The 18,901-nt window shown below is 46.8% G+C and overlaps 1 protein-coding gene across 1 annotated transcript in view; it reads right to left on the bottom strand.

Moving 5' to 3' along the window:
* The window catches only part of ZFAT (zinc finger and AT-hook domain containing), a 224,205-nt gene that overhangs the window by 10,252 nt on the left and 195,052 nt on the right, over positions 1-18,901 (bottom strand). Inside the window, exon 15 of the mRNA XM_017499885.2 lies at positions 17,975-18,105. Coding sequence (XP_017355374.1) covers positions 17,975-18,105 — 131 coding nt within the window. The remainder of the gene's footprint in view (positions 1-17,974; positions 18,106-18,901) is intronic.

Here is an 18,901-nt window from a genome sequence, read left to right as displayed (position 1 = left end):
GGGGGCCCCTAGTGGCCCGTAGTGCTGCTCGATGGGGCCCTCCTATGGGTAAACAGCCCCCTATGTTGAGCATTCGGCAGCCTTCATGCTAATGAAGTTGGCAGATGGGCAGGTTGGTGAAAGTTTGCTGGGGCCAGAAGTGACTGGGAAAGCAGAAGATGGATAGAAAACAAGGTTAACACAGGGAACAGATGTGTAGGGCTGGTGTCTGTGCTGAGCTGCTGGACTAGAAAGCTGTCAATCTCCTCAGGCGGAGTTAGGAACGTAACATCAGTACTTGATTTGCAAGACAGATAGAGGCAGCCTCTGTGTTCAGACACCACTAAGAGGTGGGTCACTTGTTGAATAAGCTATCTCTGAAAGCCACCCACTCTCTGCTTTGGAGTGTCACATCTCTTATAGGCTGAATTCCCATATGTACTTCTTCAGACAACTTCTGGGCTCTCTCTTCTGTCCACTGAGAATTTGGCATGTGTCAGATGCTCTGGTAGAAGCTGGAAACAGAACCATGAGGCCAGATGCAGTTCCTGTGCCCAGCAGGCTGCAGTCCAGGGGAGAAAAGGACAGGGGCCATGTCCGGGATTGCCAGGGTTGGGGGAAGGTGGGGTGGGAAGCAGCTGGTGGCCGGGATGGTTTCTTGAAGATGATGCCCCTGGTCTTGAACACTGTGGGATTCCTAGGAGTCCAAAGAATGGGGAGGAGGCGTAAAGAGATGGGGAAAGCACCAGGCAGAGGAAACGGCTAGACAGATCCAATGAAATTCAGTATTGCCAGAGCATAGAGCAAGTCGGGGGTCGCAGTGGGGAAGAGATGAAACAAAGAGGAAAAAAAAAGACTAGAGAGACCATCAGGACCCGGATCATGAAGGATCTTACAGGAATTTAGTCTGTCTCTAAAATTAATGGGTGCCTCTCTATTAGACAGGAGGGGCCTAATCAGAGACCCAAGCTCATTCTCCTGGAATGTAGGAGGGGGCTGGGGGAAGAGGAGGCAGAAAGCCTGGAGGCAGGGAGCCAGGGACAGTTTGGCATCCTGTGAAGAGGAGGGGCCTGAACATGAGAAGAAGGCACAAGGTGGGAGCTGGCAGAGCAGCCTCTATGGTCTATCTGCTGCCACACCCATTCTCCCTAACCCATTCCAGGAGGCTCTTAAGCCCAATGCTCAATGGGCCTGCCCTCTTCCAGAGTCCAGTGACTGCCACCCTGGCCAGGCCCGACCCTCAGAGCTCAGTCTGCACCTTGCTCAGCCTCTGCAGCCTCCAGCCCTCCCTTGCTTCTTTCCTGGGCCACTTTGTTCCCTTGCCCCACAGCATAGCTCCCTCCTAAGTGTCCTACCTCCTCCCTGGCTGCTCCCTTGGCATCTCCACAGCATCTATCTCCACTTCTGTACCCCTAAGTGGCATATGGCCCGAGTGTTCAGCCCTGGGAGGGCTCTTCTCTCTCCACATCCCCTCCTTCCATCATATCAGCCAAACTCGTGACTTCAAATACTGTCTTCATCCTGATGACTCCCAAATTTATGTCTAGACCAAAGCTTTTCACTGAAATGTGAATGTGCATAGCATATTTCCTACTAGACATATCCATGTCAGTGTCAAATAGTCATTTCCAAGTTAACAAAGCCAAACTAGTGGGAACCAGTCACTTCCCATCCACCCAATTGTTCCTCCCTACTCTGTCCTCTTCTCGGTAGCAGGCACCACCATCCACCCATCTTCTAAAAGCAAAGGCGCAGGCATCAGCCCTGATGCAGCTCTCACACACACTCCACGTCCAAAGCACTGCGGGACCAGTCAGCTCCACCGTGACATGCAGGCCAGAGCGCTCCAGTCCTCCCCTCCCTGCACTGCTACCCCGGCCAGGCCAAGCTGCTTCTCACTCTAGGTCTGACCCCAAGAGCCCTTAAGTGACTTCTTAGTTATGTGGATCAGCATAAAAGTCGGTGCCTCAGTTTACCACCTAATGCCACAAATACAGATGGGAGACACAGAATCTGGGAGTAGTGCCTGTGAAAAAGATCCACGGGTTTGAGGTGGCACCAAGATCAATGTGAGTGAATGGTGAGCGTGGCCGCTGTAAAAGGCAGCTTAGAGTTTACTGAAATGAGGGACAAAGTCCCATCCTAATTTCTTCCAACTGCGGTCAGCTTCGGGCTTCCCCTGGAGTCCATGTCTGGGTTCAATCACGAAGAGGACTAAAGATGCATCAGTCAACATTCCAAGAAGGCTGACCAGTCTAGAAAAAAATGGCTGGGGTACTTGAAGATGTCTGGCCTAGAGAATAGAAGACACAGGGCCCAAAAGATGCCTGTGCCTTCAAATACACAAGGGGCTGTCACATGAGGGGCCATCAGATGTACTGCTGGTTCTGGAGGGGGCCAGGGCTCACAGAGGGGCTACAGAAGACAGTGGACTGCTGTCTGGAATTGACATAACCAGCTCCCCATTGCCAACGCTATGCAAACAGTGGCTCCAAGAGCATCGGGCTGGATTCTTCCGCAGGACAGACACCGGAATTAACAGGAGAGTCTACCCTTTACCCCTCCCTGCATTCCTAAGTCCAAACAGCAGGAATTCCCCCTCTTTCAGAAGTCTGAGAGACAAGGCCTGCCTCCACGCTGCCCTCTCGCCTGCCTCCCTCAGAGGGCCTGGAGAAGGCATGCAAGCCCATGGCTTGGCCTCCTGTCAGTCTTGCTGTTCACCCCTGCCTGGAGCTCTCCTCCTCCACCACGCCTGAAGCCAGTGCAGCAGAACCCTCCGTCCCCTGCAGAGATCTTTGTGAAAGCTGCAGGTATGGGCAACAGTGTTTCAGAATGCCCCTCACAACCAAGAACTGTTCTGTGTCTCACCATGACTTTCACATTTTCCTCCTAGTCACAAGGATAAAAATAAACAATAACAACAACCTTATTTATGATGATCTGAACCTAGAACCTAACTGTTTTACATATAAACACAGAGTACTGAGTCTGTGTGCTGCGTTCTAGAAATACAACTGTTGTTTACAGCGAGGGAAGGCAGTACTTCATTTTATTTAGGAATGCTCTCCAGCATCAGCAATGCTGCTCGCACTAGCAGCCTCACCCTCAAGTCACAACATGCTCTCAGCCTGCGCTCCTGGATGGTGCACCCACAGTAGGCACTACGCTTAAGAGAAGGCACGTGACCCCATCGTTACGTTTTTATTTGCTTATTGTTGCTTTAGCAAATTACTAGAAATTTAGCAGCTTTAAACACATAAATGTATTGTCTTTCAGTTCTAGAGTTCAAAAGTCTGAAATGGGTTTCACTGAGCTAAAATCAACATTTCAGAAGAGCTGTGTTCCCGTCTGGAGACCTTAGGACAGAATCCACTTCCTTGGCTTTTCCAGTTTCTAGAAACTTCCTGCATTCCTTGGCTTGTGGCTTCCTTCCATCTTCAAAGCCAACAACATTTGGTGGAGTTTTTCTTACGATGTCGTCTCTCTGGTTCTGACTCTACCGCCTTCCTCTTCCTCATTTAAGGACACATGTGATCACACTGAGCCCATGTGCATAATCCGGGATAATCTCCCCATCTTGGATTCAACTAATTAGCAACCTTAATTCTCACTTGCCAAGTAAAACCTATTTGCAGGTTCTGGGGATGAGGACATGGACATTTCTGGGGCACCACTGTCCTGTCTACCACCGTATCTTGGTATAGTCATGTCTGAATATGAAAACACTCAGTTTCTTATTATTTTAGTATAAATAACTTTCCATTTACTTCTTGTTATTTCAGTTAGGACACTAGAGTGTTTTGATTTTTTTTTTTTAAGTCATGCATGTGTAGGAATCTGTGAATTTCATTTCAAATGGGTAAAAGGAAAGTTACAAGGTAGTCATTATTCGATGGGAGTCCCGAGTCCGTTGGGTTGAGGTTTCCTAGGAGGGCAGTTGCTATAGCAAGCAACTGAAGAGCTGCCCTGCTGTTGCCCAGCCCCGCCTATGACTAGATGGCTCATCTGGTCTCCAGTTCCTCTTCCTCTCCTGTTGTTCTCATTACCCTCTGATTAACTCACCTCTTGTTCCTCAGATGCTTCCATACCTTGAGATCAAAGGAAAGGGCACAATTCATTTCCTCCCAGACAGCCACCGTCTTGTGTGGTCCCTTCCACTCAGAAATTCGTGGACTCCATGTGACGGTAAGAATTAGAGGACTGCAGACCAAATTCCGAATAGAACCCAACACCGAGTATGAACAAAGAACACTGCAATTGATTCTTGTAGGGAGAATATTCCCCTGTGTGTGTTTAAGCTCTGGGGAAGAAGCCTTATTTTTTCCAGTGATTAGGGTTTTACTCACTGCTTAAATATAACCAAGCAGTAGCCTCCTTTTCATTCTCAAAACGGGGGACTGGCAGGACTGTTTTACAAGGTTAACGAGCAAGCAAGTTTGCTTTCACAACCCTAGGTGAAGAGTGGACTTGTATAAGTCAGAAATAAAGGGAAACGGCAAATACAATCCTGAATTTATATAGAGGGAAGAAAAGGCACAAATGAATGTGGGCTGTAAAAAACAGCATCAATTCCTAACTCCAGAAATATATATCTATACAGGACAAAAATAAGGTGCTCTGGGGGCATTATGTGCAAGAAACTTGTGGAAATATCAGGAGGTATTCGCAGGCAGGAAGAAGCCATTCCATACATCAATGGAGACTGAAAGCCTTTTAAGGAGGAAAGAATGCACAGGAAGTGAGGAAGGCTGTGATTCATCCTGCTATCAGGCTACACATCTTTCATGGAGGAAGACGGTATAATGCTGCCTCTCCACCCTGTTTTTCTCTTGGTTGTAAGTAGACAGCAGACACGTTTTCTTTTCCCGGAAGTATAAATCCTGTGCACAGTTCAAAGCCTAAGCTGTAAAGGCAGCTTGCTAATGGCAGTCACCACCCATCTCCTGTGTTTCCTGGGTCTCTGAACACTGAGACTCCACCATCGGCCAACAGAGCTGAAACCCTGTTTCCTAAGCCGCAGGCACTGAAGAGCTCTGCTGTGCAGAGGGTGCCCAACACAACGTGGACTTGTCCACCAGGTCCCCTGGCCTGAGGGAAACAGGAAGGGCCAGCTCTCTTCATTGAGAGAAAAGGGCCTTGGAAACAGGAAGACAGGAGCAATGCAGGCTTCCTGGCCTCTGTGCCGTTAAGAAGAGGATGAAAAGGTTGCCACACTGGCCAAAACAACTCACTGGGCAGCAGGAAGAGGATGCCTATAGCTAGAGCATCGTGTACCTGTTGTATGTCTCCGCAGTCTAAGCATAGCTTAGTTTGGTCTGAATAATCATTTGACTAGAAAAAGAAGCCTCACAAATCATGAGAAACCACAGAGATCGCGATGGTAGACAGCACGTCGGAATGAAGAGATGGGGCAGTGCCTGGCACAGGGCAGGTGTGTGAGGTACAGCACTCATGACTGCTCCTGGATGCCAGGCCTCTCTGGAGGAGGTGTCTGCCACCCCTTCCCCTCCCAGCTGAACCAAGCCCGCACACACTTAAGCTGCTGCCCATGTGCTTCACACATCCCCTGCATACCATCATGCCATGGCCAGAGGGCACCCAGCTTATAGTAGGCACTCAAGAAACACTGAATGGAATTATTTGAATGTGGACCAAAGGAGCTATTTCAAAGTCATGCTGAAACAGTTCAGAGCATATTCACTGTGAAAGGGAAGGAGGCAGGCAGAGCATCTCCCTCCCCACAAACATCTTTTTTTTTAATATTTAAATGCATTTATTGTGCATAATACTTGACTTTCCTGACCTTTAAGTGCACATACATTGAGTCTCGATTTGATTTAGTGCCAGGCCTGGTGTGGCAGCTCTACAGCATTGCCTGGTGTCTCACAGAGGGAGTACTCTCTTCCCTACGCTTTTCTCCTCCCTCCTACCCCTGCCTGGTGATCCCCGCACAGGTATGCAGCTGTTGGGGTTAGGCAAACCTTTCAGATTGTTTCTCACCCAAGCCCCCTCCACAGAACTTTAGGAATAGTTTCCCTTGTACATTTCCACCTGCCTCAGTTTCACAAAATCGCCCCCGTGACCATCCCTGTAGGCCCTGGCCTTTCTTATTGCTGGTGGTTCTGTCAACCTGAAGGGCAGGTGCTCGATACAGCAGTGGGGGCAGGATCGATCTGCTGCCCTTTCGTGGGCCACCTCGAGGACACTGCCTTGGTGCCTGCTGGAGAAGCACTTGGCTTCTTTCCTCAGCTGATGCATACTCTTCTCCCTATAATTAAGCAATCTGCTTCTACGAGCAGTTTCTTTCCCTGTCCTTTAACACGAGTGACCTGAAGCCTCCACAGAACCCCAGCAGGGCCTTGCTGGTACCTGAGCAGAGAAGGAAACCAGAGCTAGCAGGACCCACATCATATTCCTCCCTGGACGGCCACAGAGCCACAGTCTTTGCCCAAGGTAGAAAAATCATATGCCTAGGAATAAAGTATTTTTATTTTTTGTTTAAAATGTTTATCATAACAAAACACAAACCACTTAAATCACTCATCAAACTTACCAAGGTAAGTTCTTTAGTAGCAAGCAGACCCACAGAAGAAGAACCTGACTATCTCTTCTTATTTGGAGCACCAGCAAAAGCCTTGACATTCACCCTACTGGTGTTGACGGGAGAGTCTCAGATCTTATGCTGAAATCCCAGAGAGGCAGCAGCTTCTACTCTTGAAATCCACATGACCCACGTACTTCTCTCTCAGAGTAGGAAGATCCGCTTAATTCAACTCTCTTTTGGCCTGGTCTTAAGTCCCCCTCACTACTTGCCTGCTAAATGGAAGCGACCAGAAGCAGAAACAGATGTGGCTGAATTCTACAGACACAGTAAGAGGTAAGGAGCTATGCTGTTTCCATGATCATGGGAGCTAAGATTTATGGACTCAGCCATGTGCCGGGCACAGGGCCAGTGGTTTCATTTTGCATAATTAGGTGTAATGCATACAACAGCCCCTGTGGAGTAAGTCCCATGATCTTCCCATTATACAGATGAGAAAACACAAGTTCAAACTAGAGAAGTGTTTTGTCCAAGGTCACACACTATTATGTGACAGATCCAAGCAGTCTGGCTCTCTTTCAGCCACTTGCTACAGCACTGGCTATGCCAAGGGCTCCTTCTCCATCCACTGTGACATAAGCTTGGGTGACTCCAATGAAACGGGCTTCTCCAGAGATACCCCCAGGGTTGTCCATCAAGGCAGGGGGCTCTGTCCCAGAGGCCTGCAGCTGCTGTGGTAGGGGATGCACAATCAGGCTGGAGAACACGAGGCTGCTCAGCACAAGCCACATGCAGGGCAACTGGCCCCACCAGCTCAGCTTCCCGACATCTGATCTTGCATTCATGGTTTTGAACACTTATGAAGCCTCTAAAACATATCAGGCCCTGAGCCAAGTTAAGAGATCCCAGAAGTGGTTGAGACCAAATTGTCACCTGCTCTCATGGAGCTTCCAGTTTGCTGGGGAGAAAAGCCATGTGTATAACCAACCACACTAGATAGGGTTTGTGATACAGTTCCTAAGAACTGTGTTGGGGTAAGGGAGGATGCCACATCTTCACCACTGCCTGGAGAGGGAGGAGAGCTTCTGCCCCTCGGAAAATATTCACTTCCTAATTGCCCCCCCAGGGCAGGAAGGACCTGACAATCCGACAGCTGAAGCTGACCACAGGGTCTGACCTGACGTGTCCTAACGGGCAGGGGTTATCCTGACATGCAGGGATCCCCCTGCCTCCGTAGGTCGTGCTCCTTCTTGGAGTGTTTGCTTTTATTTGGAAGCAGCTGCTCCCGGATCCTGCGCCTCCTTCCTACGGTCAGTATGAGTGGGGTGGCTCTTCTTGAAGCATCCCACCATGAAGCAAGAAGGAAAGTGGAGAGAGAAAGGGGGGTGCCTGGCTGTTGGGCCTGGTGGGCCATGGAGAGCTTCTATTCTAAGTTTACTGGAGACTTTCTGAATTATTGGAGGATTTTAAATATAATGATACTTCTAAAAGATCACTCTGGCTTCTGTGTGAAAACCGGATCTTTGAGCAGCAGGATAGAAAGAAAAGAGCATCCTCTGTGAGCCAGGGAAGGGGGACTGACGGCTGAGAACAGGCTTCTAAAATCCTAATGTGCGCAGGACACCCCCGCTGCTGGTTACACACAAAGCCTGATTTGGGAGGGCTGGGGTGGAGCCAGGGACTCTGCATTTCTCACAAGCCCATGATGCTGACCACTGGCCCGGGGACTGCATTTTGAGTAGCAAAGTCTTAAATGAAAGAGGCAGCTGGGAGCCAGGGGGACGATTTGAGTCCCCTTGTGAGGCAGGATGTGCTGACAGGGCAGATGTGGGGGTGGGAGAGGCAAGGAGGAAAGAGGGCCTGCCAGGTTTTGGCGTAGACACCGGAGTGGCCAGGAGGCCTTCCCCCAGGTGGGGACACCAGGTGGATCGGAGGAGTGGGAAGGAGGGGGACACCGAGAATTCGGTGTTTTTGGGAATTCCTCCGGCCGGGATGGAGACTGCTGTTCTGGTGGGAATGAGGAACAAGGGCCGGCCTGGGGCAAGGCAAGTTCACAGGGGCCCTCATCACTCTCCTCCATATGCAGGACAGCTTAGCTCCCTCCCGTCAGGACTATTACAGCCCGGCCTTGGCCCCAAACTTGAAATAGACCAAGTAATCTCAGCCAGCAAGGACAACTTCCCTGGGTGAAGCTGCCTGGAGGGGAGAAATCAATTAAAACCCACCTGCCTTGGCTGAGGACATGGGTCAGGAAGCAGGCACCAAGCAAACAGTAATAAACTCAGCAGTATTAAAACTCAAATAAAGTGGGATTCTGCAAATAGCACCAACCAAAGCTGCAGCTTCTTGGGGCATAATAGCAGAAAGATGGGGGCTTAGGAAAAGGAAGAAAAGTAAAGCTCAATAGATGAGCATCCTCAGGTTAGCTAAGGATGGCTTGTATGGGAAAAAGGCCGTAATGAAATAGAGACTAACCTTTGTTCTCTATATTTTCAGACCATTTCTCATATAGCCACAATATATCATGGGGCTTATTTTTACTTTAAACATTTCACAAAGAAATGGAATTTTCCATAACTACGATGGTGTAAGAGAGCTCAGCAAGTAATAAAAGAGCTTTGGGAGAGGATGTAATGTGGAGGAGCAGCCGTCCAAAGTCATACCACAAACTTCTCTCAAAGAAGTTTTAGTGAAGACAAAGAAAAAGAAAAGGTTCAAACAACTACAGGAGAACTAAGGAAGGCCTACAAAGGACAAGAGCTGGCATGAAGTGACAAGGAGAGCAGCCCATTGCCAAGACTCTGAATGAACTTTTTGTTTCTGAATCTACATGCTAAAGGTCACCATTGAGCAGCAATAGGACAAATGTTCTATAAGGAATGTGAAGTATGAGAATACTTTTAAGAGGCTACCTGCATGTGTAATTAGGAGCTTCATACAATTAAAGTTGGCAGAGCCCCAGATCAAATAAATTGCACTGCAGAGTTCATTAGGCAGGAGCCTAACCTCACCAACCAACCGAAGCGTGCCGCTGAAAAGGTTGTCATAGTAAAGGCTATAATAAAGGGAAAAAAAACAAAGTCATCAGTGAAACTTCAGTATTTTACAAAGATCAAAAGGACTTGGAATTAAAAGATAAAGCGAAACCTGGATTATAGGTATCTATTAGAAATCCTGAGCATATGCCTAAGAATCTAGTATTAGATCATCTGAAGCCAAAGAGGCATGCTGGGTGCATATGCTCTCGGTCCTGGAGATATGCAGTCGATCCGACTGCCCTCAGAGGACACATCCAGTTCTCTCGCCTGGGTCTTCCATGGGCATTTGAATCCATCATGACTCATTACACTACAGAGTCTGGAAGCATGGAGTGGGTGTGACACCCAAATGCAGTAAGGAATAACAGAAAATACAAGCAGTTATGGCAGATGGAAACTGCTGTTACCATCAATTCTTTTAAAATTATACATACTCTTAATCTTCTTGGAAGGATCTGATTCCTCAGATGAAACATAACAATGACCAAAAAAGCTGTAACGGGAAAGTGGAGTAAATGATACAACTGCAGGTGCCAGGGCTCCATCATGGTGAAGAGAATACAAGTCTGCTATTTTAATGCACCGTACATGCGGAGGCAACATGAAATGAAGTCAAAAGAGGCTATGAAGGGAAAAGGTGAATGGAAAGAAAATAAGAGAAAAGCCAGCCAGCCAGTGACTCTTCTTTTATCTGCACCACGAGAATCATGTTGAAGTTAGGGAGAGACTTGTTTATAGTAGAAGTCAAAAAAGTGCCTCTGTGGGAACAAGAAAAGGAAAATTCCATTAACTCATTAGTTATTTGAGCTTAGAGGGCTGCTAAAAACTTGGGATGGACTTCATTCTTTTGTGGCTAGGATTAGACAAGAGATCTCATCCTGGTCCCACTTTAAGACAATTCAGATGGCCAGGCTCTCTTCCACCACGGTCTGTAAAGGGTTAGAAGAGGATCTTGCACCAGTGGGGTTCTTCCATCAGGGCTTTTGCTGTGTAGCTACAGTCACATTTATAGAATAGAGCATTTATTTTTAAAAGTAAAATTAAAAATAGATTTCAAAGCCTCACATAAGTCACTTTCTAAGCCCCCTCCCCATTATTTCACCATAAGTTATGAAATGTTCAACATTTGCCACCCAATGGGCGGAGGCTGGTCTGAGCTTCCCTTCAGGTGGCCCCCAGGGCACCCGGATTCTCTCAAGCCAGAGGCTGCATTTGAGAAGTCCCTTCTGCAGAGCAGCTTCTTGCCACCCAGAGCTCTTGTCCAGATGCGCAGTGAGGAAGGGGCTGGGGGACCACATTACTCAGGGCCTTAAATTAAAACATGACAGACTGGACATGCACTTCCTTGCAAACAGGCAACTGGTATATGTGGTCTCCACTGAAGGAGATTGGCCTTTCTTGCAAAAATAATGAACTTCAAATAACAAATAGCAATTCCAATGCTGGCTGGCAACAGCATATGTCTTCCAGCAATAACTGCTACTTAAACTCCTTCTCAAGCTTCACGCTGTATGCTGAGCCCAGGGTGGGGGCTCTGCTTGTTCTTCTCCCAACACCACCAACCATCACGGGGACCCAACTGAAGGCTGAAGGTGGCAAAGGTTGTGTAGAAGCAGCTGGGAGAAGAAGGTGGGGTGATTTGGGCAAAGCCAGGGTTCCTGCTTGGTTTTTTGTTTGTTTTGTTTGGATCAGTGGTTAAAGCACGTCAGAGGAACACTTGGGATTTTGAACAAGATTAAGGCAGAATACTGTGCTGTGCCCGCAGTCCAAATTGCTCCTTCCCACTAAGGCCCCAACACACAGTGTGAAGCATTAGCACACTGCAGGAAAACAACCAATGGAAGAGTGAGGGCAACCCCAGGGGCACTAAAACTGGCAGGCAGTGTGTGTGACACCCCCTCCCCGCCCCAGGCTCATAAGCCAGGGGCAGCCAACTTCTGGGCTATAGGAGAAACACCCCATGTGGATGGAGACACGGTCCTGCCACATAGAGTGCTGCTAACACTAGTTCCTACTCAACATCTACTCCCATGGGACCAGTGTCAACAATGGTTTGCTAGCTCATGGCCAGGAGGATTGAGTGAAGTCCTCATGGAGGACTCCTCGGGGTTGGTGTACTGTGCTGGCACAGTTCTCAGCGTGACTCTCTCAAGGACACGTAGGATGGAGCTGATTCCCGAACATTAAACCAAAATCTCAACTGTGATGGAAATATGGACCCACCAATAGACATGTTTTCTGGAAGCTACTAAATCACCATGAAATCTGTCCATCAAAATTGTCTCTGTGACAACTGAGAATTTCACCTCTGAAGTAAACAATACCCTTTGACTGACAAAGAATACTCACATCCTGAAACATCTGTACATGAGTAATAGCTCATGTGTCAACTTGACTGGGCATGGGTGCCCGGATATAGGGTCACACATTATTCTAGGTATGGCTGTGATGGTATTTTTGGATGAGATTAACATTTAAACTGGGAAATGGCCCTCCCTAGTGTGGGTGGGCCCCATTAAATCACTTGATGGCCTAAATAGAATAAAAAAGTTGATCCTCCCCTTTTGAAAAGGAGGGAATTCTTCCTCCCAGCACCCTTCAAGCTGGGACATTGGTTTTTTCTGCCTTTGGTCTCAAGCTGAAACACTGGCCCTTCCTGGGTCCCACACCTGCCAGTCTTCAAACTGGAGTCACACCATTGGCTCTCCTGGGTCCCCAGCTTGCTGACAGCAGACATTGGGATTTGTCAGCTCCAGTCACATCAGCCAATTCCTTCTTTTATATATATATATACACACACACACACCCCTACTAGTTCTGTTTCTCTGAGCAACTCTGACAAATACAATGTATTTTGTATCAGGTCTCAGTAAAGCAGGAATGGTGGCTGAGTCACAGAGAAGCAGGCTTGGCAAAGTGCATGGTGCTGGATAGCCTTGCTTGGACCAGACTGCATCAGGAAGCTCTTGTACGGAGGTGAGTGTGCTGGCCATTCACACACGCACATGGACTGAAAAGCAACACAATGAACGAAGGACTCACACCACTTCACTGGGAGCCCGACTCCCAAACAGGCTGTCCCTCCCCCATCCTCAGAGGCCGACACCCCACAATGCCCCAGCACCCCCAGTCTGCTGTTTAGGGCAAACCCTCAGCAGTAAAAACAGTACAAAATTAAAAAACAAAAAAACTCAGAAAGACCCAAGATTATCATAAAGGCAAACTGTTCAATCATCCTGACCTTCTTAAAAGGAAGATGCTGTGTCATCCAAAGGTGTCCTGATTACTTCTTTTCCCAGGAAAAGAAGAAAGGGCACGGTGGAGTAGCTTAGTGGACCCAGGAACCAGAGGTCAAGACAAATGTCAGTGACAGCCTTAGACAGGCATCGATTGACTGTTCTGCTAAATGTCCAAGGCCAGGAATGCTCAATGCAGGTTCACTATTTGCAAGAACCAAGAAATTGTCATTTGTTAAAAATGCCAACATTACTTCAAGAGTATAGCACAGGTCAGGAAGCTTATGGCAAAAGGATATTCTGCTGTGGGACATGCCATAAGGCCACAAGCTGGGTGGACTCCAAGTAGGTGGAAGGGAGAGACCAGGAATCCCTGGCCCATGTTACACCAGGCAAGTCATTACTCTATGCAGGGCCTCTTCCTCCACCTCTACCTCTGCCTCCAGTCATCCAGCTGGCACCAGCCACCAGCTCCTGTGCCCACTGCTGCCTGGAGCCCTGCCCCCACCCTACACTTACAAAGCCCTCCCTGCTCAGCACTTGCCCCCACCCCAGACCCAGGTTCATGGTAGGCAAGCCCCTGGTACTCCCCACATTACTCCTGGGGCCCTGGGCTACCTCCCTGAATCATTCAGCCCTCTTGATTGGAACTGCCTGTTTAAGGTCTGCATTTTCCAGAACTCTCGGCCTGCTCTGCTTGTTCTTTTTTCCATTGGCCTTTTGCCACTAACACACTATTATAATTTACTTATTACATGTATGTGGATTGGCTATCTCCCCCAATTAAAACGTAAGCTTCTCAGCCAGATCACCCATCTGATTTGTTCACTGAAATATCCCAAGTCCTGAGAACAGTGCCTGGCTGGTAAAAGCACCTCAAGGAATATTCATTGTATGAAAAAAGTAAGTCATTTCCCTCGTTAGATATCTGCCTCTTGAGCACAGGAAGTATCTTAATTCTATAGCCCATGTGGTGGGCACAGTAATGCCCATGCCCCTCAACCAAAGATGTCCACATCCTCATCTTTGAAGCCTGCGAATATGTTGCCTGACATGGTAAAGAAGAATGTGCAGATGTGACCACAGTAAGGACCTGGGGATGGAGACGCCATCCCAGCTAGATAGGCCTGGATAATTTGGGTGGGTCCAATGTAATCAGAAGGGCCCTTAAAAAAGGGAGTAGGAAGGCTGGCAATTTACCCCTGGAAGCAGAGGTCAGAATGCGCGGATGTGAGAACTTAACCTGCCATTGCTGGCTCTGAGGATGGAGAAAGGGAGCCTTGGGTCAAGGAATGTGGGTGGCCTCTCAATGCCAAAAGAGGCAAGATAGCAATCCTCCCCAGAAAGACCGTAGCTCTCTTGACACCTTGATTTTAGCACAGGAAACCACTGCGGACTTCTGACCTCCAGAATTGTAAGCTAGTAAGTTTGTGATGTTTTAAACCATAAGTTTGTGGTAATTTGTGGCCGTGGCAACAGGAAATTAACACACCAGGGACTGAACATACTGTGTTGCTCAGCAAATGCTTGCTAAGTGAGTGCCTGTCAACCATAAATACAAGGCTACTTTGAGTCTAAAATAAAATTTAAACCATAAGACCATCCACGAGTGATTTAAGCCATGAGCCAATAGTGATGACTGTTGCTTGTTGCTGTTATTATTTTCTTCGGTTTTTCTTTTAATTTAAGTAACTAATTTTGACTCAGAGATGCTCATGACAGCATTTCCTGTGCAGCTAGCTAGTCTTCCATCTACCTTGTCAGGCAGTTCTATTCATCAAATACAAATTTCCTCCGTAAAACCTTAACGCAAGATTTAACAATGATAACAAAAGGAATCACCTTATTTAATGAAAACTGTGAGGTTTAACAAGCACACACTTAGTTGCACTCAAGTTCTCATCTGGGCCCTTCTGCCAGGCTGGAGCGGGGTGCGCAAGCATGATTCTTTCTGATTGTTTGGAGATGCTTGGGCTCCATGAATCTACTTTTAATGCTGACACTCAAGAAAAGAGAGAAAAGTGACAAGAGGTCGTCGAGGACACATTTCTGCATCCAACAGAGAATTTAAATGGTCTCAATTATGGGCAAAACCTTTTCCCTGTCTCTTTAAAGAGCAAGAAGCAAACAGATTTTTTGCAGCTCTCTTCTCTCCAACACTGCCAGCCACCCATCAGCCCTGCCATTACTTTCATCCCAGAAGCTGAAAACCCCAAAAGACTTGGGATTAATCACTTTCAGTTATTAATGGATTTTGATAAGTAAAATTATTTTCAATTAACATTAACAAATCAAAAAAATTATAAAGAGTGTATATCTATTTGTTTATATGGGAAATAAATTTTGAAATTTTTAACCATCCAGGAGCAACTTATGTATAATGCAGAATTTGTTTTGTTTCTGGCCTTGTGGAAGATGTACATAAAAGAGATATAAAAAGATCTCAAAATATGCTATGGGACAGTAACTTGAAACATTGTTTTTCAGTACACATCACATACTTTATGAGTATTATGAGGCATTCTTGCTTTTTTCTCTCCAACAACTCTGATTTATGGGATACAACTGAAGAATCGAAACCTCCAACACAGTCAATTCTATTTCATAATGTTTATTGAGCAGCTACTCTGTGTGATGTCTTGGGTTAGGGCAAGAGAAAGCCCCCGACACCAAGGTGCCTCCCACAGGAAGAAAAGCTTTCCTCTTTCCAAATGGTGCACCAAGGTTCACATTTCAGTGCTTCAGCACACTGATTAAGCGTATCTAATTTCTTGACCAAAAAACCCTAAACCAGGGTTTAATTAAAAGAAAAAGGTTGAAACCAACTTTTCCAATAAATACAGCTATATTTCAACTTAAACTACAGGACAATGGAATTCACAGTGTGCCATTTCACCTGGGAGAGCCTGGAACACCTCATTTCCTTTGCTATAGGAGTGGCGCTTAACGTCTGTCCGCCCTTCAGTCTGTCCACCCACTCTCCTCTCCACCACCATGAGCGAGGTGCAGGGCCAGGCAGACAAGATATGGCCAGGACTTACACCTTCATGGGTAACATTCCCAAATGTAGTTCCCCACGACTGTGTAAAACAGCACTGCTCTTTGCTGTGTTTGCAATAAGAAAGGAGCTCCCTGGAAGGGTGACACTGTTTTCTGCTCCTGCAAACATATTCAGCTTGTCAACACTGGTCGTTCCGGATGCTTATCTGCCTCATCCCTTGTTGTGTTGTCAGTCTAATGCCTCAAAGCATATCTAAGCTGTAACCCAAACCCTGCGACCTCATGTATCACTGTATTGCCTGTGAGGCTTAATAAATCATGTCCCCCAGCAGCAACAAATCAATCTAGTTCTTAGAAAGAAGATGCAAGTCACAATCAGAGGCACCTTCCTGTACTCTCAAAAGGATTTCACGTGTATGAAACATCCAAAGTCCGCCTGATACTGCCCCAGAGAGACCCTTCCTGAAGTACCAGGTCCAGCTCGGGACTCCATATGTCGAGATGCAAATGAGGAGTTTCAGAAGATATTTTTAAGACAATCTGAAGATTACAACCTAGTAAACAACCAAGAAAAGCAAAAAGGTGCTTAGCCTGGAAGTGTATGAATCTTTTCTTAGCCAACACAGATACCAGGTTGCTACAGACGGAAACACCCTCCGCCTACTCTCCCAGCTCGACTCCTGAGAGAAGCCACACTGCAGAGGAGGGATTTTAGGACTGGCGATGCAAACATTCATCTAGATATGCTAAGTCTTGTTGGTAGATCAAGAAACCCAAGAGTTGAACCAGAATGTATGAATACCCCATAGAACAACTTGGCCTGAATTTCATGCTTTGCATTGGGTCCTCAGTACAGTCAGGGGACAGTTGTGGAGACAGCACTGGGATGTCCCCTCCTGGCTCATCAGGTCACCAGGGACACATCACTCAGGTGTCCCTATGAGAGCGCCTATTTAATATCTTGTTTGTTAATGCCAAGAAAAGCTAACTTCCTTCCAGAGTTAACTGTTCAATGCCTTTATTTTGTTTTCTGTTAAAAAAATTCAGCAGCAGATTTAGTCAATTTCAGGTAACTCTAGTAATACACACCTCTTCCAGGTCTCTCCTTACAGGTCCGAAGAATCTTCCCCAACAACCCTTTACAAAATCACCCCGACCCACACTCCTGGGCCCCCTCCTCTCCCGCTTCCCTTGCTTAACTTTTCTCCTGGCACTTGTTTACCATCTGATATCCTTTACATCACACTGGTTTATTCGAGCTTTATCTTTTCTCCACTGGAAAGTAACCACCATGATGGCAGACACTGGTTCTCTCCTAGACCCTAGCAACCAGAACCCTGCTGACAACAGCAGGTGCTCAGTAAATACCAAATGAATCAATACAAGGGGCTGTGAGAAACCCTATGGCTTACATTTCTGCTTTCTCCATGAACTTGAACTTTGATTTCAGATTATATATTTCCCAGGTTTTGATGCATTTACTGTTTTTGTTTTCTGCTTTTAAAGTATTTGTGTAGGTCAGCTAAAATCTTTTGTAAAATGAAGCAGGAGGTAGCAGATAGAGAGATAGGCATAAGCAGATAAAAAAGATGACCTAATTATCAGACACTTTGCATTTTAACAGATAGTGAAGTCTCCGCTGAGGATAGAAAAGGAAATGAGCCAAGCAGATAAAGGATTAATTAAGTGAAGCAACCTTTATCCCAAAATTGATCATCTCTTCCAACCAGAGCAGTATCCTGTGTTGACTGGATCAGGGGTTTACTATTTAGGAAAGTCAGCCCACTAGGAAATCCTCCTGGCTTCTCTGGCTACCCCCATGCATCCTACTAGCTCAATTTACTGATGGGGCCTTAGGCACTGAGGGTTGTTTTCACCAGAGATGTGTCTCAATGGTCCACAGCATGCTCATTTCACTCTGGGATTCTTTGAAAGAAAATGAATGAAGACTTTCCAGAATTTTTTCTTTTTAAATATACTATACCCTAAACACCTCCTGATACCGCCCCAGTATAGAGATAGAGCTACTGAAGAAGCACTCCCATGAGATCCGAGGTAGAATAAGAAAAGGCATAAGACTAGACCCAATTCATTCCAAGTTCGACCTCAGGTAGGTTAAAGACTTAGAAACACACGGAGGAGGAGAGAAACTGACTGTAAGACAAAAGGAGGGTCCCTACCTGTTTAACCACAGTCACTGTCCCTGGTGCCATGGCAACCACTGAGGCAAGGGCAGTGGCATCGTGGGTCTCAGTGCCCAGCTCAATGATCTGCTGAAGAATGTTCACGGCCGTGGGGTCCAGTCGGTCACCTTAAGAGGAAGAAGCAAAGAGGATATCATTCAGGCCACTGGTGCTGCAGGACATGGAATGCAAAACCAGCTCCTCTGTTCTCCTGGGTGACGCCTTCTCCAGAGGATGCACTGGCTCTCTGTAATCTTGTTTTCTGCTTTTAAAGTATTTGTGTAGGCCAGCTAAAATCTTTTGTAAAATGAACCAGGAGGTAGCAGATAGATAGACATAAGCAGATAAAAAAGATGACCTAGTTATCAGACACTTTGTATTTTAACAGATGGTAAAGTCTCCACTGAGGATAGAAAACAAAAATAACCTGTCTGGTGCGTTATAGCTTACAAAGCATTTTCCACAAGAACATCTCAAAACTCCAAGCAACCCTGTGAGGATGGGACATTGAGATGCTATTTTCATTTTGTAGATTCCTCATTTGGGCCACTGGGTCAGATACACTGCAAAGCCAGAACTCGAACCTACATGCTCTGAGTCCTAATGTGGGGGTACGAGGCTGCCCTCAGAGTGGAACTCCTGAGGAGTGCCAGCCAGGCAGACTCAGTGAAAGTGTGTGCCAAGAAATTCCACAAGTTACAGGCAAAACATCCGAGGATGTCTCAATTATTCAACCAGTGGGCTTTAGAGCTCCAAACCAATTGAAGCTGGAGGTTCTATTTTAATCATCTCTAAAGACTGGACTCTGTATCATCAGAGCAGCTATTTCGTATCCCCGCCTGCTCCCACCATCTGCCAGGCCATCTGCAGCTGTCCTGAGCATACCGTGACCCTGATCATTAATTTACTAAAAGAGAAATGATT

This window comes from Cebus imitator, unplaced genomic scaffold (assembly GCF_001604975.1).
Source record: "Cebus imitator isolate Cc_AM_T3 unplaced genomic scaffold, Cebus_imitator-1.0 Scaffold13, whole genome shotgun sequence".
In the NCBI taxonomy this organism is placed as follows: domain Eukaryota; kingdom Metazoa; phylum Chordata; class Mammalia; order Primates; family Cebidae; genus Cebus; species Cebus imitator.
This window is presented reverse-complemented; position numbering and strand designations above follow the sequence as displayed.